Raw genomic sequence first — 21,319 nt, forward strand, 5'->3', positions numbered from 1 at the left:
TGTACTTCTACATGTGTTGTTACATCATTTAAACCCCACAACAACCCTAAGAGATAATTCCGTTATTCTCATTTTACACGTGAGGAGCCTAAGGCCCAGAGAGGTTAAGTAGGTTACCCAAGGTCATACTATTAGAATTCAGCAGAGCAGAACCTGTGTTCTTAACCACTGGTCCGCACTCCTTCTCTCCACTTTGAGCTCACTTGTTTAGTAACCAAATGTCTAAACACTGATGATGCATGTGTATTTAATTGCTGTTGGAACACTCTGCTGGTAACCAGTGTTACTGCAAGTCTAAAAGCAGGCTTGCTGATGGAACACACTCATCATCAGAGAAAGAACTCTTGCTCTAAACATGCCTAGCCTGGTACCGGCTCCTCCCAGACCACCCCCACCCTGGTTTTGTTTGATTGTTCGTCTGTTTTGCAAATGATGCCTTTGACATTCCTTTTTCGTGTTGAATACATTGCATTTCACTTTAACTATGAGATACTATTTGTGCAGTATTTTGAAATGAACTAAAAATACAGAGATTATGTAGAAAACATTAGACTAGAATTAATTGGTAGTTGAAAAGTAAAAAAGAGCAATAAAATGACAACCATAAAAATAGTATAGTATTCTGAATTTTTCATAAGACAAGCTGAAAGACTTTCCTTAGACACATTTTTCTACATGTCATTCTCAGTCAACCATACCATGGTATAAATGTGAATTTTCGGATAACTGGGGCCAAGCTAATAACGTCAAAGTGATAGATGTCAAAACAAATTGAAACCTTGGTTGGGGGCTAAAACCGTATTTTCACTAAGTCTGACTCTTAGTGCTTAAACTGCCCAGGAGTGTCGTTGGCCTTTGAACTGAGATACAGTGCACACAAGTGACCTCTTTGTGTCACTGATGAAGTTTCCTGGGCTCCCTTCCACCTCATCTCTTGAACGAGAATATCCACTCAAGTGCCACAGATGTTCTTACAAATGCCACTGAAATAATGGCTTTTATCACAGCTAATCTTTTCCCAAGACATACAGTATTCAGGAAAAAAATAACACTCCTGGCTAATTTATGTTGCTTAGAAAACTGAAACAGATAAAGGAATCACCTTTAAAAATCACTGCACCACACAAATATAATCAGGAACTGGGTAAATTCAACAATAGAAGGAAGTCAAATAGGCTGACCTTTCCCAAGTTGTTTTAAAACTGACATGTGAGTGGAAGTTACTGATGTGGTTTCATCACAGCTTCTGTTTTCCTAAGGAATTTGGAATTTGAGCAGGGAAGTAGCCTTGTTCTTCAGACATAGAACAAGAAAGAGTACACCCGTCCTTCTTGGGTATGGGGGAAGGGGTGTTATTATAGCTGGAATCCATTTCCCCAAAAGATACAAATAAAATCACCAACCAGTAATTTAAACAAGAAGTATTATTTATCTCTTACCATTGACCTACACAGTTCTAAACACTGGCAGAGCTTGAGGGGAATACGGATTCAAAAGGAGTATTGGAATACACTGAGGTCATAAAGGATCTCTTCTCTTAAGAAGTTTTTACACTCTAACTCAAAATCATTGCATTTTAAACATTTTCAAACATTTAAAACTTTCAATACTTAACTTTCTTGCATTATCATTTGTCATTTTAAAAGTTATGTCTGTAGTGTCTACATAAACTGTGATTCCTTCATTTTCTAATATGGTACCAAAATACTGTGTATGTTACATATTATGTTGTCTTTTCATAGAAATATATTAACAACCAAAAAAGTAGAGACCATCATTAAACCACATGTTTTTAGTTGAGTTTATAAAATATGGTCACTAGTGTTGTAAGTAGACTTATCCAATTTATACGTATCAATCAAAAATTAATGCCCCCAACTAAAACAATGGCAATACATTTCTAACAAACAATACTAGAAGCAGAACCCCATGGTCAGTCACTCCTTGAATTGTTATCTTCATCCAGAATTGTCTGGCATTTGAAATCTTTGTCTTCAAACCAAGAATTAAATTGTCTTCTCTGAATCTAAGTTTACTGCCCTCACTCTCATTACCACCCTGTGAGTCCTCTCCCCACTCTTCACATCCTGTTTTCTCCCATTTCTTCTGAATTCTTGTCCAGGATTGCAGGGTCCATCACTTTCTTATCTCTCACACCAGAGTCCTTCCACATTCTTTCACCCTTTTCCCACACCTGGCCTGTCCTGGATCAGTTCATTGTCTGTTTCTCTGTATCTGAGTCAGCAGAGAAAAATCTCATTGCTGTGCTGATGGCAGGATTGCAAGCTCATATCTTTTTTGACCTGGCTAGTGTACTTTTTTGACCTATTCTTGCTTCTCTTACTCATTTCCTATAAAAATGCTGCCAAACATTTTCATTCTCTCTAACCCTTCCTTCTTATCCTGAAAAACTCATATTCAGGGGGTGACCTTGCCTCCTCTTACACATAAAAAATAGAAACCATCAGGGTTGACCCCTCTCAATTTCTTCTTACTGCAACTTACCAGTATTTTCAGGCCATCCTTTCACTCATAGAACTCTAGCATGAAAGCCACCCTGGACCATTCTTCCTCAGTGTAGGTCGTCAGTTCTGTTTTCTGAGCTCCAATCACATTATGAATATAATCACTATCAAAATAATAGATTTTGAGGAATAGATCTTAAGTTTCCTGCTCTCTCCTAAATATATCTGATGAAATAAAAATTCATATTTTTAAGTCCAGACAAGAAAAATTTAAACATAAATTTTTTTCCTGCTTGTTTGGACCTCCTCCTTCCCCTCTAGTGTGCACTGTGCATCTGCATTATACAAAAACCATGCCTCCCCAGTGACAGAGATACCTGCTCAACTGTAAAGATCAATTTTTCCTCTTCTGGGGCCAGCAATGTCATTCCTTAAAAGGTAATGTTCCTTTCTCAATCCTGTAAGGGGTCACGGTGACCACCACGTGCCTTGTATGTGCAGGTATCTTCAGTGAATGTTATATACAATGCCAATAAATCATTTTCCTTAAAGGTAGTGATTGGTGCAGGATAGACTGGGTCAGACAACCTAGGGAGATACTGGACGTCACCTAATGGAATTCTTAGCTTAAATACTTACTTGTGTCCTTAGTGATATTACTAGCTGTACTACTTATATATTCTGCCTATTTCACAAGATTGTTTCTTGCACTACCAAATGTGTGACTGAGCCTCCAATAAAATAACAATGGCTGCATGTCTTGAAATGATTGACCACATATATAATTCTATAAAGTCAATGATTGTAATAGTATAACTCTAGATATGGGAAGAGGCAACAAGAGGGAACCATTTCCTGGACCATAACAGACTAGTCCATAACTGGCAGTCCAGAGGATTTTGACTACTGTTAACAGGACCTAGTCTAGTAATAGCACATTGAGTGGCCTATAAATGAAATCCTTGCCTGACCTGGGAATGAGAATTCCTGGCACCATGAGATAAATTGGTCACTAAATGCCTCCCAAACTTTGGTCAAAATTAAGACCAAAAGGGAGGGGATTGTAAAATAAAGAATGTTGCCCACCATCCAGTTCTACAAGAAGCAAGTCATTAGCCAGTGCAGTTGCTCACTTACAATATAGCCTGAAAGGAATTCAGAGCAAAAATCAGGATAAGGCACTCTGTGCTCTGAGAAAACTGGCAGAACTGGCCCTCAAACAGTCAGAGATTTTCAGGAGAAAATTTATGAACCCAAGTTCTTGCATCTTTCCATACTTAGAAAAGCTCTAAAACTGTTAACAAAGAAATCTGTTCCTCACAAAGAGCAGTAACCTTCCACCAAGACGCGTGTCTGATTGCATGTACCCCTTCTCTAAAATGACATACATAGTGGCCTCCCCCCTTACCTCTCTGGAACAATACTGAGAGCTGTCTGAAAGACTTGTTTCCTGGGTTATAATCCTCAGGTTGGCTTGAATAAAATTTTCCATTTCTTCCTTAGATTGACTATTGATTAATTTTTTCATCAACACATCTTTAGGAAATATAGCCTGTAATACTTATCACGTTATAATCTTTACAGTTTAACTTTTAAAAATAGTAATTATTCATATCATACAAAATTCAAAAGGTAAAAAGAAAAATCAGTGAATATTCTTCCACTGAGTCTAACTACCCAGTTTCTTGTGTATTCTCCAGAGATATTCTTGGGTACATGTAAGCAATTCGGTATTCTGCTTCATCCACACTTTTTGTACACACAGATACTATCATATTATACACACTGATATATACCCATCAATTATGCCAGAAATTATTTCAAATCAGTATCTCAGGTATTACTTCTTTCTATTTTACAGATGCATAGTTTGGTAGATTAAAGATGGCTGCAAGTTTTTTGCCATGCTTTTACTTAAGAGATGGAGTCTGTTTCCCTCCCCTTGGATCCGGGCTGGTCTTATCACTTACTCTGTTAACAGAAGGAGGTATAAGTGATAACTTCCAAAGCTGCCCCTTGAATGATCTACAGCTTTATGCCCTGGTAACACTCCCTCTTGGAAGCTAGCCATCGTTCTGGAAGAAGCCCAAGCCATGAGGAGAGGCCACATGGAGAAGAAGCTAATGCTAATACACTCTGGCCAATGATCCCAGCTGATTTTCAGTCCAACAGCCAGCACCACTGCCAGCCATCTGAGTGAGCCATCTTGGACAATACAGCCTGGTTGTGGAGTCCCCAGATGACTGCAACCCTAGATGATATCACAGAGCAGAACATCCTCGCTAAGCCTGGTCACCCACAGAACATCGAGGGAAAAAAATTAGTAAGTGTTATTCTTTTATAAAGCCACTGTGTTTTAGCATGGTTTGTGAATAGCAATAAATAACCCAAAACACATAGTATTCCATCATATAGATGTACCCTACTTTATTTAACTCAGCCTCTATTGATGGATATTCACTCTTGCTACTTTTTTTGCTATTATAAACAATGCTGCAATTAATAACAACATATATATGTCATTTTGGATGTATGGGTATAATCATGGGATGAATTCCTAAAAGTAGAATTGCTGAAGAGAACATAATATACATTTATAGTTTCAACTTTGCTTAGAGTAATTCTTACTATGTAAAACTTTTTGTTTTTATGTGGTCAGATTTATCAGAGTGGAGTCTTTCCCTCTCTGATAGTTAGAAATTCTGCCTTGGACTCTTCTAGTACTTCTTTTTCATATTTTGATTTTAATTGTTTTTAGCATTTAAATCTTCTCTATCCACTTTTTTTTTCCCAGATGGTTTTCTGTTGTATTTCATAATCTACTTACAAGTCTTGCTTGTAGCACTTGTACTCCTCAAGGGCAGGAAACCTGTCTCTTTAACTGGACATATTCTGAAAGCCTAGCACCATAGCTTATATAAAAAAGACTCTCAATACGTATTGATAACCCTCTGAAAGAAATGTTAGCCCTGCACCAAATTCCACAGACAAAACCACTCTTTGTGACATTATCTAGGAGAAATTTGTTGAGAAAGAACAAGGAAGCTACATTTTGAACAAGCATATTGGAAACACTGGGACTCAAGTTTCAATGAGATAGGAATACTTTAGAGTCTCATTTTATCCAGGTGTACAGTGTCCTTCTGTATTCCCAGGTGATAGGTTCTAGGACCACTAAAGATACCAAAATCCCTCAGATGCTCAAGTGCCTTATGTAAAATGGTGTAGTATTTGCTTACAACCTGTGCACATCCTCCCATACACTTTTTAAATCATCTCTAGATTCCTTATAATACCTAATAAAACGTAAATGCTATGTAAATAGTCGTAAATATAATGTAAATGATATGTTAATAGTTGCCTTGTACAAGGGGCAAATTCAAGTTTTACTTTCTGTAACTTTCTGGAATTTTTTTTTGTGGGGGGAATATTTTCTATTTGTGGTTGGTTGAATCTGAAGATGTGAAACACAGATACGAGAGGGCTGACTGTATTTACTATCTACCAGGTGTGACTGCTTCTTCCCTCTGACACTAATTATTAACTTAATACCTCAAATGCCAGACCCTTATTTATTACCTTGAACACACAGACCTCTATTAGATGTCTGGAATGTTGGTGGGTAGGTAGGTACTTTAATCTAATCTAACCTCTATCACAATAATTAACTTTAATTGCTTTTCACCCTGGTTCCATGATCTCCCAACTCGTTGGTAGTGATATAACTTTGTAAAGAAACTAATTAAGAAAAGAAAAGAAGCAAAAAAACACCCTGAGATAAACCTCTTAAAAAACAAATGCGTTAAACATTCTGTAAGCAAGTACATAAGATATTCAAACAAAGGAAATGTGTTGCTTTTATTGCTTATTTTGAGTGCCGCCTCTGTTCTCCCAAGGAATGTCATGGCCTTAAATTCTATTCCTCAGCGGACACTTCCTGCTCAAATAAATCTTCAGATTTACTTAATGATCAAAATTCTTTACCACATAGTCACCTCTCTAACTCTAGAATTCCAAGTGACCAACATTTTTAATGGTTCTCTGTAATCTCTCTGATATGGAAATGTATGGAAGTACGTGTGCACTCAGAAAGATTCTTTTTCCCTTCTTTTCATTCCTGTGTCAGAAGAGGAAATATTTTCGAATGAAGGCACAGTGAGAAATTTGAGGAACCACTGATATTATTTGAGATGAGCTGTGGTTAAGGGGATCACATGAAATAGTTCTTTCTTTCCAAGAAAAGCCACTTCCCTTGACAAAATATTTAAGTGATACAAATAATGATGAATACACTTATTTAACTCCCCTTAAATGAATAAGGTACCCCTCTTCCATGGGTAAACTGTATTTATATACTGCCTTTCCCTTGTGTTTCCCAAAACACTACAATAAAAACAATCTCCTGAGAGGTTTACTTGGTATATTTCACTAACTGATTTTGTTAACTGTTTGTATGCTAGATGTACACAATTCACCTAGTGGTTGAACATGTAAGAGATATATCTTTACCATGGCTTGATGACACTATGCTACCTTTATAGCAGATTATATTTATTCATAAACTATGGAGCTGTCTACTTGAACTGTCTCTAGTAAAGTTTGTTAAAATACAAATGATCCATTTGTAACGCTCCAATCCTCCCCACTCCCTACCCTCCACCCCTGCCCCAGCCAACTTTTTAAAAAATGGAATTCTTATAAAGTTCAGTAGGTTCCCAATAGGATAATGCCCAAGGAAGATAACATAAATAGAATCTGATATATCCATCTCAAATGGTTTTACTGAATCATATCTCTATGATTTTAAATCTTGATAATAATTTATATGGGTAAAATATACCATTAAATGATACAATATTCTTTAATATACAAATAGTGGTGCTTACCATATAGCTTTGATCATGTGTATTCATATCCAAAATACATCCATTTATAATATATCAAGGCGTAGCTCCAGGTTATCTGAAGAGCATTGCTTGATAAAGAGCAATGGAGACTGAGGAGTTGATGGAAATATTATTACTTCCACCTTCTTCCCCTACCACTGCCGTTATAATCCACAAGAAATGGTTTGCTCATGACCTCAATTTGAAGTCTTTTACTCAGAAATATATCATATACAAAAGGTATTATAGTGCTTTAATGATGGTCAAAATTTCTTTGACACTTCTCCCACCAGGAGATTGTGTCCATGTCTTTCTTCCCTAGAGTCTGGATAGGCTCTGTGACTATTTTAACCAAAACAGAATAGTAGAAGTGCCCTATGCCAGTTTCTGAGAGCAGGCTGTAAGAGAGTGGCCACTCCCACTTCCTGTCCCTTGGAGCACTACCTTGGATCTCCACCTCTGGGAGAAGCCAGCTGCCATGCAAGAAATCTATCCTGAGACTGCTCTGATCGCAAAGAGTACGTGCTAAGTCTCTGTGGGTCCGGCCAGCCCAGCCCAAGCAGCAAGACCAGTCGTCAAGGAACCATTTTAGGCCTCCTAATCCCAGCACACACCCCATCAAGAAAAATGAAGATCCCAGACATATAGCCCCAGTAGCTATCCCAACAGCTCCCAGTTATTCAAGCAACCCCAGCTGTGGCCACAAACATCAAGTACCAGACATGAGCTGTCCCTGCTGTGCCGGCTCTAATCTCTGACCCACAGAGTCATAAGCACCATGAATATGGCCATTAACCTGATTTCAGTGATAGTTTCACAGATGTATACGTATTTGTGTGTATCAAATTGTGCCCTTTAAATATGTGCAGTTTGTTGTACATCAATTATATAACAATGAAGCTATTAAAAAGTAAAAATTTTAAATTATTGTTGCCCTATACCACTGAGTTTTCAGATGTTTGTAATCTGACAATAGGTAACCTGAATATGCACCTTCTATATTTTATGGGTTTTTTACTGATGTTTAGAGTAAAATGAAAGTATTAAAATGTAAACTTGACATACAAATTTAAAAGATACATTGAGTACTTTTAAAAATAATATTCAATTTGTTTTTATCTAATGTCTACGTAATCAAGACTCTAAGAGAATTAAATGTATTTGACTTAAAAAAAATCATATTATGGATTAGTAGTAGTAGTATTGGTATTGTTTGTAAGTTTAGTGATTTTCCTGCCAGAACAGATTCCAGGCATGCAGTATATTCACTCCTGTGTTCTGAGATCCCAGTCCTTTCCCTAGACCCTAGTAGGTGTTCAACAAATGTTTACTAAAATAATAAATGAACAGCGAAATAAACACTTAAGTAGAAAACTGTCCTTTTGTTTTAATATCTTTATTGTTGGGCATCTTAATTAAAACATATTTGCAAATGTTTGCAGGCCACCTGCTGAGTATCTTGAGGTATTCAATATTGAACCAGAAATGCAGACACCATGCAGTGCATAATAATAGCAAACATTGATTGAACACTTCCAAACGCCAGATACTAGACTAGGTACATTCATCCTTACTAACTGGCATTCTTCTTATTCTCAATTTTACACTCAAGGACACTGAGGCTCAGATAAATATACGTACTTAATATTGTAAAAAAGTTGCCTGTGGCAGAGGCAGATCCCTTTGACTCCTGCATCTAAGTGCCTAATCATACTTCATCCTTGTGCTTCATTGAGTTGAAATAACATTATGACCACAAGTCTAACCAACAAGAATAAGATTTATAGAACACAAAAAAGAAAGAAAAGTAACAATCTTCATTCTGCCTATTTTCTTCTTTATTGTGGGTCAGATGTACATGATGATTATTATAGCTAGATGTTATGAAAGATTAATCAGTGGTTAACAAAAAGAAAAGATTCTCACAGAAAGAATTTTTAGACAAATCAATTTCTGATCAAAAAAATCCTCCTTTAACCAAATCTTAAAACTCATTCACTTGTTTTTCTCTGTAGTCTTAGGAAGTATTCAGAAGATATGATAATATTTTCTGAAGACTTCAGTTAGCAAATGAGGGAGGTGAAAAATTAAAAACAGAGGAGAAATTCTGTTTAAAAAATTTAATATTAATAATAGAGCATACTTTCAGATTTATGCCTGATTTTATATATTAGATTTAAAAAATACATGTGTGTTCACTGTTATTTATTATGTACTTAAATTTATATGTGAAATATGTATATATTACTTGTAGATATACTTTTGATTACAAAATTGGTATACAGGACAGTAAGAAGATAGGGAGGAAGCATGCTTTAATGAACAACTAGTTTTAATGAGTCTTCTTGATCTAAACAAAAAAATCAAAACTTCATTTTCTCAATAAATATGTTTATTTTGTGTTTTAAGTCTCAAGAAGTTATGGCAGAAATGCTTCACAAGAACTATTCTTCATTTGATACTATGACTATATTTTTTACTAATTGTACTATTAAGCACTTCTTTATCCACTTAACAAGCATGAAAAATCTTTGTGCTCTGTGTAAGAGTGCTGAAAAAATGTAGATTTTCTTAGGTGATACAAATAAAAATTCACTTATAGTTTGAAAAAGAAACTCTAGTATTTATACATTTTTTGCTTGTTTTAAATAAGATTAATCATTGGAGTTCTGATAAATTTCACTTCTGGATCAAATGAAATTTTAAATTTAGATGGCGTATACCAGTAAGTTTTTTTTTTAAATAAGAATTTTCATTAAAGATTTTCTAATTCTCATTCCAGAATTTTTTACCAATAACTTATGCTTTTAAAGTACCAAGAAGCATATGACAAAAGGAAACTAAAACATTCTTTGTACTAGCATAATCCAACACATGAACTAGATAGCACCCCAGAGATGAAAAGAGAAGGATATTGTGAAGATAATTCATTTTTCCAGTTACAGATTAGTATTTTACCTTTTTTTTTGATGGGGGGAGGTAATTAGGTTTATTTATTTATTTATTTTTAGAGGAGGTACTGGGGATTGAATCAAGGACCTCATGCATGCTAAGTATGTGCTCAATCACTTGAGCTATATCCTTCCCCCCTAAAAATTAATGTTTTGTAATATGACTTGACGAAGTCCATAGGCTTCTTTTTCTTTATAATTTTACCATGTCCTCAGATCTGTTCATGTTATCTATTTTAAAGTATCTGTTGCTTCATCCAATGCTTACCAATTTTTCAAAAAGACTAAAATAAGTAGCTCTAGTTGGTCATTTGTTTTAAAAAGTTATATTACCTGTGGTCATTTGAATTCAATTTCCTCAAAACTTTTTTATAAAAGCAGTCAATTAATCCTTCCATAGGAGCCTCTGGACTCTACAGTAAGTATAATTTTTATTTTAGAAATCATCGGTTTCACTGACCCACACTCCATCATAGAAATTTTGGTATTTTGCTGAGGAAATTAGTAATGCCTGCTGACCAGCATGTTCTCTTCAGTGCACTGCATCATCAAGGGCTAACATATATGTCTCTATGACTACTGATTGCTGAGGCTCCTCATGCTTGTAAGTTTCTAGACATTTTTCTTACCACATGGAGTAAGGTGCTATGTTGATAAATTTTGATGACATTTAAATATGATTACCCAGCAGCAATTAGAGAGTAAGAAAAAAACTGCAATGTCTCCCATTTCTTTGAAATTGTATAAGCAAAAGGCTTCTTGACATGACACCCCAACTAAAATTGAGGGACATGTCAACACTGAAATATGGAAATCCATTTCATTTGAGTAAGTATTGAGTTCCATTTATCTTTTAGTATATTTCTAAGTAGCATCTTAATAAAATTTAAACTGATTTAATTTATTGAATTCTGTAATTTTAAAAGATAATCTACCATGAGCCAATCTGAGCATCATTTATGTTGCTTACATCAAGTAAGTTTAAATCTATCAATGTATAATGACATTAAACAACAAATACCATCATTGGTCACCTTTGGGGTATGTTAAGGAACCAACTCAATATTCTGAAAACCAGTAAGTAAAGGGAAAGAATCAAACATTTATTCTGCCTTTCCGTAAAGAAATGTACCTCAGGATAACCAAATGGTTGATGAAGGAATGTTTCTCTTTATAGAAGTAACTGCACAAATAATAGAAAAGGGAATGACAATTAGAATAATGTCATTTTGCAACTCTAAATTAATTAATGGATTAAAGCAAAGATCAATGATTTCAAACATCACAAAAAGAGACACAGCTAGACATGTGTGCCTCCTGATAGAAGTATATGCTATCACCTGTGATATAATCCGTAGATCCACTGATTAATTTACAGAGAATATAAGAAATACAGAAAAGACAAAGGAACATATTAAATGACAGGCTGAGGTGCAATTGGCAAAACTGACACTGTGGAAATTATAAAACAACTCAGTTTCTTGCACAAATAAACTGCAAGGAAAATATAAAGAGATAGATAAATTCAGACATAACATTACATAGTATTTTTAGACAATATTTTTTTCCTATTTGTGTTTCAGGGATCTTTCCTATCAACTCATTAATGAAGAATTAAGATAGAAATGTCATCTACCTTTCTAGTTTTTAAACTATCATTTCTCTTTTCTAGGTAACAATGACAATAATAAAAAAATTCTCAAGTTAGAAAGCAGTCTCTTATCCACTGACGAAAGAGAAAAAGTAAGTCGGCAAAATTCTTCACATCTTTGGCTAAAGACAGACACTCTTTCCATTCATACCCTGGAGTCCTGTATTAGTTTGCTAGGGCTGCCATAACAAATATCGGACTGGGCAGCTTTAACAACAGAAATTTATTTTCTAACAGTTCTGGAGGCTACAAGTCCAAAATCAAGGTACTGATAGGTCTGGTGTCTCCTGAAGCATCTTTCCTTGACTTGGCAGATGGTCACCTTTTCATTGTGTCCTCACACGGTCTTTTCTCTCTATGCAAGTGCACCCCTGGTGTTTCATATGTCTGATTTCTTTCTTTTTCTAAGGACATCAGTCACATTAGATTGGGGCCCACCCTAGTTTCCTTATTTGAACTTAATCACCTCTTTAAAGGCCCTATCTCCAAATACAGTCACATTCTAAGATACTAAAGGTTAGGGCTTCAACATGAATTTTGGAGGGGACCGTTCAACCCATAGCAAGTCCTTTCAGAATCTCACAGTGTTTACTTGTAATATCAATGTCATATTTACTGCTTAAAATGGTTTGAAATCTAGAAAAAACTTCAATGTTAGCTTAAAAGCTAAGCCCTTAAAGCTCATGAAATTAATTACACAAGCTACACTTTGCCAACAGTCTGTAGCCCAACATTCCTAATCACTCCTCGATTCTCAGACCCTAATTCTCCAGACACGTGTTCTCCAATGTGGTAGCCACATGTGGCCAGTGAGCACTTGGAATGTGGATTTCAAAGACTTAGTATGAAAAAAAAAAAAGTAAACTATCTCAGTAATGTTTATATTGATTACATGTTGAAATATTTTGGATATATGGATTATTAAAGTTAATTTCATCTGTTCCTTCTTATTTAAAAAAATTATGGTTATTAAAAAGTTTAAAATTACATATGTGGCTGGAATTACATTTCTATTGGATGGTGCTTTCCCAAAATGCAGGTATGTGTCATTTGAATTAAGACTTGCTATGAGAACTTTCTTAGACTTCCAATTTATAACTCTCCCCAAGAATCCCTTTCCTTTTCTCACCCCTACTAATTACCCAGGTACAGAATGCTAGCACCATATCCAGCCCTTAAGCCACATTTTAAACCTAAGGAACACTTGCCCACTTGTTAGGAAGACAATCTGTAATGCTAACTTAACAAACTCAACTGAAATGTTATATTTATTGAAATTCTAAGTGATGAGTAATCCTGTTGCCTTTCACCTTTCCCCAGAAATGAGAGATGTTGTAATAACAGCAATTGATAAAATTATTCTCGTTTCTACCTACTAGTAGTACTAAAAAGTCTATGCTCTAATTTTACCAAAACACTAGAACTGAGATTATCAGGGTTTCTAAAAATTTTGAAATAATTATTTTATGGGTCTTATGATGGGGTAGATATTTAGGTTTGTTTTATAGCTGATGTTGAACAGCTGAGGGGAAGAACAATAGACAGGAGTAGTTCAGGATCAGTAATTTTTCACTTTTTCAGGAACATAAAATATGGTTAACTTTCACACCTTTAAAAAGTATTTATTTTCCATTTTTAAAATAGCATTGTTGGGTGTAATTTAAAGGAGTGCTGGAACTCAAATCCCCAGGAGGGACTGGAGCATTTACAGACTGAAAACATGTTAAAATTCCTGTTGGCTACACACTGCTTTAAGCACTTTCATATAGCTGGGAAGTGAAGAGGGGGAAAAATTCTCAATTTGCAGTTAATGATTAAAGGAAAGATAAAAGATAATAGTCTTGTTACTTAACCAATTTTCTTAATTTTCAAAGCTAACTTGGGCTATGTTAAACTATATACCCCTCCCAGCTGGATCTACTTAAAATATACAAAAACAAAAAGCACCCTTCCCTCACATACTTAACTTTAATTGCAACCTTTATTAAGTTTATATTCATGAGGGGAAAATGTAAATAAATTACATTTTTTCTCAACTATATTATCAAGTTCTAGCATAAAAATTTTTAATTGACTTGTGACCATTAAAACTCACCTTCAGTGGATATAATCTTATATCCTAAGTATAATGTCAAGCATACTTTTCAGTTCCTTAAACTGAATAATAGTTGTACTTACCATCAACACTTAAGATTTAAAAATTTTTTCTAAAACTTGTTTTAAAATTAAATTTGTAAAAAATCCTATTTTAGCAAGCTTGATTATATCAATTGATAAAACTTTATTTTACAAGCAATAGGAATTGGATCAAATGATGATTATAATCCAGAAGAAGTATTTTATAACCATAGCAAATGCCATTATACATACTGCCAATACAGATTTAAAAGACAATACTGAACTGTACAAGAGTTATTTATTTTTCCTTAATCTCAAAGCTATTTTAGTAATACAAAAAGCCATATTAACATTTTTCCATTAGAAAACAATGTGATGTACAAAACTTTGGATGAAAAGATATATGTCAAATTTCATTTAATCATTTGGTGGAAAATCCACCACTCCATCAGTACCACCCAAAGTGTTTTAGGCAATGATTAAAATCAAAGTAATGCATCTTAATAAATTCCAGCTGTTAAAAGAACAAACCTAGAAATATAGTTGGCTACACAGTATTTTTAACTACTCAGGAGTTACTTTTTTAAATCCATTTTTTCTGAGTCCTACCACATACCAGGTGCTGTACTTGTCCAAATAGGTATTTGAGAAAAAGCTGTTAAGGTGGAGACCCCATAAAGCAGTCCTTTGGTTACCAGATTTGACTTTTAACTTTCAAACATCCTCCAAGATGAAGAAACCCCAACTAAAAGTACACACTCTTCCAAATGTTACTTATTTTATTAGCAGGGAGGGTGTTTGGTAAAGAGAGGTCATGAACTATTATTTATGACCCACTATTCCAATTAAAAGCACATTTCAAAAGCTAATTTGTTATTTTTCTAATGAGTTTAAGATTTGGCATCCAGTTATTACAAACATGGTTCACTGACTTATTGTGAACCCTACCAGGCACACTGCTCAAAAACAGCAAAGCAGGTGTGCATAAACACTTTCTTTTGTATTTAGTGAAGTAATGGTATTTAATACACATCTCTATCTTAAAATTCAATTCAGTTTAGGGTCCAGTAAGGAAAATAAATCCAGTTATGGGGTGGTAGAGAGCAAAGAGGGTAAACTAGTAAGGATTATTACTATACAAGGAAGTTTTATACTCTATCTTTTCCTCTGAGTAACAAGATGCTAATACACTACTTTCATCAAAACAAAACTGCTTGCAACTATTGAAATGAGGCAAGTACTAAAGGCCCATAAACTGACAATGTTGTCCATTCATCACCATTACTTCTTTACATAAGCTTGTTTCCCTAAAGTATAATGCATTATCTAAGCTATAATTTGGAAATCAGCCAAGCACTAAACAATTACAATGGCAGGTAATACTCCAAAAAAACAAAACAGAACACCTATGGTCACTTTTCATGACCCATCTGCAGTTTGGATTAAGTGGACTCTCACTCAGTATAAACTTGTTTCTGGACCTGCATGACACACACACACACACACACACACACAAAATTTTATGAAATTTTCACTTAAGACGTTCAAATAGTCTTCGGGTCATACCACTTTTGTATTAAGTGATTTATTCTGATATGCTATATAACTACAATAAAAATAACTTCAATTTTTAAATGAAAACTAAATGCAGATAAATGGCAACAGATTTGACATGGAATGTTGTAAGATTTTCTTGTACGTCATCTGATACTACTGATTATAAATTTGAGTTCGAAAACTTCAGATTAAAAACCACAAGAAAATTTACTCTTGATGGCATGCAAGATCTTCCTCAAAATGAACCTAAGACCTCAGTCTCAGAATTTTATCAGAACATAAAGAAACACAACAAATTTGTACATTTTATTCACATTTATTTTTCGCTTTTAGTGTGCTCACAGAAAATTAGAACACCTTAAGCAGGAGTTTAATAGCAATTTTTGTAAGCAAAGTTACATTCCATCTCTAAGTCAAATTGGTCAAAGCTTCTCCAGTATTTACAAAACATGATAGACAAGATGCTACACAAAACCATTGCATCTGAAGATTTTTTCCTTATTCTCAAAGACGACTGGAAAAGAAAGCATTGTCTGCTGTAATCAAAAACATACCACAGTATAAACAGTAACCATTCCACTTATCACAGCTTGGTTGAGTTTAAAATTTGTGTTTAAAAGGTCCAAGATGACTGCAGTTTTACAAAAATGGGCAGGGTGGAAAGTTGCAAACTTCATGTGCTTCTGGATATCAAGATTTGTTTTTATACAATAGTCACAGTTAAAAACACCCTGCTGGTAATACATAATTACACTTTATTAAGGTCATAAACCAGCAATAAACAATAAAGCCTATACAACTTGTAGTTCTACTTAATCACTGACTGGTACAGCTAACATGAGATAAGTGAAAAGTTCCTATGGTTTAAATGAACTCCTAAGACTATGATCTTTTTAAAAATCTGGGTATTGGTGTTTTTTTCTCTTTCCTTCTTAGTCAAGACTTGTAGTGTTGTAAACCTGCCTCACAAAATACATCGTAATAACTTTTCTTAAAAAAAAAAAAAGACTAAGCCTTTACACCATCATTTCTAGTGGTACATTATCTTGGCAATGTTATGCACCACTTAAATTTCCCCATCCTGGCCCCTATCACTTCATCTGATATCCCTTTTTGACCCACCCATCTCCTTCATATATGGGCATGTCCATAGATTGACAAAGAAAGTTTACATTTTTGAATAAAGATGCAAAGTATGCAAAAAACATTAATACTGATGCAAAAAAATAAAAATAAAAGAGAAACAAGGCAGAGGAAGGTATTTAAGCTCTCCTCGACCTGTTGGAATGGTGGTAACAGAATGATCTGAGATGGGATCTGTGGGGAGGGGGAAAAAAACAAAATTTGCTGCTTAAAAAAAAAAGTAAAATAAAAAAAGACATCTTTAAAATCAATCCCTGGTTGTAGACAAGTTCTCCAAAACCAGTACCTGGCACCACTCCAACAAACAAACGGGGGGAGAAAAGTTCTTCGATTATCTTAAAAAATCTTGCCCTTTTACTCTGCCGCCTCCGCTTGGGGGGCTTCTGGACTGCACTCGGGCTGGGCCTCCTGTGAGGGGGCTGCGCAGGCTGACGACGCTGCGGCCGCCGCCTCCTCCTCCGCCGGGGCCGCCTCCTGCTCCAGGGGTGCGCCGGGCCCGGAGGCCGAGGGCGCCTCGCTGGCGGCGGCGCTGGCCCCAGCCTCCTCGGTCTTCTCCTCCGCCTTGGTGGGCTCCTCTGCGGCCTTGGCCTCCTCGCTGGCGGGCGGCTTCTCGGGCGCGACGGTGGCCTCCTCGAGCTTGGCCTCCTGCGCGTCGCCCCCCGCCGCCCCCTCCTCGCCCACGGCCGCCTCCTCGCCCGGCGCCGCCACCGGCTCCCCGGAGGCCACGCCTGCCTCGCCGGCGGCCGCGGCAGCGCCCCCAGGGGCCTCGTCCTTGCCGCCTTCGGCCGAGGCGCCGGCTGCGCCCTCAGCCTCACCGCCCTCTCCTGCCTCCTTCTTGTTCTTCTTGAAAGAGAAGCCGCTCAACTTGAAAGACTTCTTGAAGGAAAAGCGCTTCTTTTTTTTTTTCGGGGTCTCGTTGCTGGGCGAGGGCGTGGCCCCGTCCTCGGCCTTGGGCGAAGACGTCGAGGAGGCAGCCGACGCGGCCTCCCCCTCGGCGGCTGTGGGTGAGCCGGGCTCGGCCGCCTCGCCCTCCGCGGGGGCCTCTTTCTCCGCGGGGCTGGCCCCGGCCTCGGGGGCGGCGGCGGCCGGTTCATCTTTCTCAGCCGCGGTGGGCGACGCAGCCCCACTCCCGGCGGCCGCGGGCTCCTCCTTGTCGGCGGCCGGGGCGCTGCCGTTGGCCTGCAGCTCCTCCTTGGCGCCCGGCTCGGCGGCCGCGGGAGAAGCGTCGCCGTTTACCTTCACGTGGCCATTTTCCTGCGGGGCAGAGAAAGCGGGAGCGTCACTGAAGGGGCCCGGGTGCCAGCATTCCTGCCCCCAACCCCTGGGCCGAGGGGGACCAGCATCCCCCCTAATCCCCTCTGGCTTTGGAGATCCCCTCCCTTAGGGGGAGGCGGAGTTGGATGTTCAGATGAGAGTTCCTAGAAGACGTCGGGGCAGTCCAGTCTGGGGTGCCTAAAGGCACAGCGGTAGCCTTGACCACTCAGCAAATGTCTTAAGGACTTAAAAGGGCCCAGTCCGAAACGTGGAAAGCAAAGGGTAACCCATTCCAGCCTTCCCCTCACGAGCTTTGGAATAAAGTAGTCACGTAATGTATGATATACCAAACGCCCTTTGGAAGAAGGCACAGAGCCAGAGCCGATGATCTGCGCCTATGTTACACATCCCCGTTTCTCCCTAAATTCTACAGGCGTCTTCAAAACACCAAGAACTCCCAGGGGGATCCCAGCGTTCCAGCCAGAAGCACCCGGGCCGTGCGCAAAGGCCCTACGCTCGCCTAGGGCATGGGGTCAACAGGGGGCGCTGCGCCTCCACGGCGCGGAGCCGGGCGCAGGCGGACGCGGAGGGGCGGGGCCTCCGGGCCACCCCGCCCTGCCCGGTCGGGCCCTGCCCGCCGGCCGAGGCGCCCCCGAGCCCTGATCGCGCAGCCCAGTCCGCAAACAAAGCTCAGGTGGCACCCTGGTCGGGATAAAACCAACAAGGCTGTGGGGAGACCCATTATTTCTGAGGTCTCGCGTCTGCTTCCACGCCCACCTTCGTCCGTGATTCTGTGAAGCCCGGGCGCGCCCCGGCGGTTCATTTTGCATTTTTAACGGGTTCAAAGCCTCTAGGCAGAGCTCGCCTTCCCCATTAGGTTAGAGCACGCGAAGCAACACGGCCTCTGCTGCTCTAGGAAAAGAGGCGTGGTAGGTGCCCCGTGTTTGTGAAGCAGCCACCCTTGGCCGACCTCTCGCGCCCACCCAACCGTGGCCATCCGCCTGGGTTCGGGCAGCGCCGGGACAGCCTCCGCAGTGGTCGGGGCGCCACGCACACCAACAATCCTGACAGACACACAAGGACTGCCTCTTGTTGGCCATCTGGACAGGTTCTTCAAGGACCCACAGAGTCTTCCTACCCTAGGGAGACCATTTAAAAGTCAGATGGGTGTGTAATTCCACAGACAGCTACTAATAAAGATTTAGAATAGTGGGAAAGCCCCTCGAAAGGCCCTGAAACCTTTCTGCCCAGCTCTATTCAGCCAGCCAGCAACCTTTCCAAGAACCCAGGGCACGCCGCCTCGGCATACAATAAGACAGCCCTTCCCTCCTCTCTTCCATCACCATCCCTATCGCGCCCCCCCCAACCCCCCGCTTTCCTACCCACACACAGAATCACACCAGTTCAGAAATCTTGAAGGCGACCCCGTCTCGACAACAAACACGAGAGACACCCAACCACCTTTGTGCCCACCAAACACAAATGCAACCTGGCTGAGGGCGCGGATGGGGGGTAACACCTAGCAAGTCACGTTCTGCCAAGCTCCAAACACGCCATTTTAGACAATTAGTCACTTCATTCCTCTGGTCTACACAAGAATTCGCCAGGATTCTCCGGGAACCACCACTCTGCGGTGGAGGAAGACCCCCATCTATGAGAAACTGACAATTTAGGTTATCGCTTTCCATTCAACTTTCAGACTGGAATCTGGCCACGCTCCTCTCCGCCAAATGCGTCTCAAGGCACGACCAGGAAGAAGAGGAAGCGTATAGACTAGAGAAAGACACCAAAGAAATGACCAGAACCACAGGTAGAATTTACCTGCCCATTCGCTTTGGAAGGCGACGAGGCCACAGCCGCCTCCCCGGGCCTCTCCGCGGCGGCTTCTCCTTTCGCAGCGGTCTTGGAGAACTGGGCACCCATGCTGGCTTCTTCAACAAAGAAACTCAACAGATCCAAGGGGGGGAACAAAGAGCTTCGGGTTGGTGTAACGACGGGGCGAGCAGCAGCAACGGCAGCAGCAGCGGCGGCGGCGGCAGCAGCAGCACACTCACCGGAGGGAGGGGGGAGTGGGGGTGGTGAAGAGGACAGAAGAGAACCGATTAAATACACTCCAGATAAAAAAATTTTAGTCGAAGAGATCAAGAAGCAGGAGCGCAGGAGGGAGGGAAGAAGGGTGGAAAAGTCGAGCACAAAAAAAGGAGCCCAAGTGTAATTTAAAAAAAAAAAAAAAGTAATAAAAAAAATCCCAGATTTGTAGCCGCACTGTAGACAAGAGGAAAATGGAGAAATCTCCCTGGTTGCTAATAAGATGCGAGGTCCAACGCCCAAGTGCACAGATGAATGGGCTCGCGGGCGCTGACGCGGCCCCCGCGCGCACCGGCCAATCCGCGCGTCGCACACAAAGCAGGGGGCGGGGCCTGCGCGCTCCGCGAACAATGGAGCCGCGCTTTGCAAAAGGTTTGAAAATCAGCCTCAGACTGAGAATTAATGTCCTCCAAATAAATAAATCAATTAAAAATACATGCCTCTCGCCTCCCTCTGCTTGAAAATAATAATGCATTACTTGACTGGCTTGTTTGTAATTAATTAACGCGGGGAGGGTACTTGTGGATGGGGGCGGAGAAAGCGTTAACTTGACTCCCTTTGACTCTTGTCGGTCTATATCCGTCTGTCTCTCGCCACTCGCTCCCCTCCCCCATCTTTCCCGTGTGTTTATGTGTGTGTGTGTATACGAGTTTTAAAGACAATAGATGAGATTTGTGTGCAGCATGTTTTCTTTCTCTGTGTTCCATATTGGTTTCAGAGATACTGCAGTGTTCGGTTTTTTTAACGGTTGCAAATGTGAAATCGCCCCAAATTGAAAGGTATTTAAACCAAGAAGATCGAATTTCATCAAACGAGATCGTGAGTTAGAATTAGGTCTGTAGGCCAGATGTGGAAAATGCAAAAGCAGCAAGCAGTCGAAGCCACACTCCCTTCCCCATCTCACATTGGCAGGAAATAAAATATTTCGAGATTGGCCTGCGGCGCTCATCAACAACCCCCACTTCCCAATTAGTGATTTCAATCCCCCACAATATTGAGGGCCATTTACAAAAGATGGGAAAAGTTTGCATTTTATCACTGTATGAAATGACAATTTTCCTCTATAGTGAAATGGGACACAGCCTCGAGTGTATGAATCCATATTTACAGTTGGTATGCAATTCACGTTGATATGAATCTTTTTCAGCCTACTGCCAGAATCGGATGAACTCTTTTTTCTAAACGTGTGTGAGTGTGCATGCAAGC

The 21,319-nt window shown here is 39.3% G+C and overlaps 1 protein-coding gene and 1 long non-coding RNA gene across 2 annotated transcripts in view; one reads left to right on the forward strand and one right to left on the reverse strand.

The window, feature by feature from the left end:
• LOC123619769 (uncharacterized) overlaps positions 1 to 14,204 on the forward strand; it is a 50,948-nt gene extending 36,744 nt beyond the window's left edge. Inside the window, exon 10 of the long non-coding RNA XR_012508661.1 lies at positions 4,327 to 14,204. This is a non-coding gene — a long non-coding RNA (uncharacterized LOC123619769). The remainder of the gene's footprint in view (positions 1 to 4,326) is intronic.
• Positions 14,205 to 15,924: 1,720 nt separating this feature from the next.
• On the reverse strand, positions 15,925 to 20,374 carry MARCKS (myristoylated alanine rich protein kinase C substrate). Its single transcript, XM_074368469.1, has 2 exons — positions 19,847 to 20,374; positions 15,925 to 18,025 (listed from the first exon to the last, which is right to left on the reverse strand). The coding sequence occupies exons 1-2, from the start codon at positions 19,946 to 19,948 to the stop codon at positions 17,126 to 17,128; spliced, it is 1,002 nt and encodes a 333-aa protein (XP_074224570.1). The 5' UTR covers positions 19,949 to 20,374; the 3' UTR covers positions 15,925 to 17,125.
• Between the last annotated feature and the right edge of the window lie 945 nt (positions 20,375 to 21,319).

The sequence above is a fragment of the Camelus bactrianus genome, chromosome 8 (genome assembly GCF_048773025.1).
Source record: "Camelus bactrianus isolate YW-2024 breed Bactrian camel chromosome 8, ASM4877302v1, whole genome shotgun sequence".
Classification (NCBI taxonomy): domain Eukaryota; kingdom Metazoa; phylum Chordata; class Mammalia; order Artiodactyla; family Camelidae; genus Camelus; species Camelus bactrianus.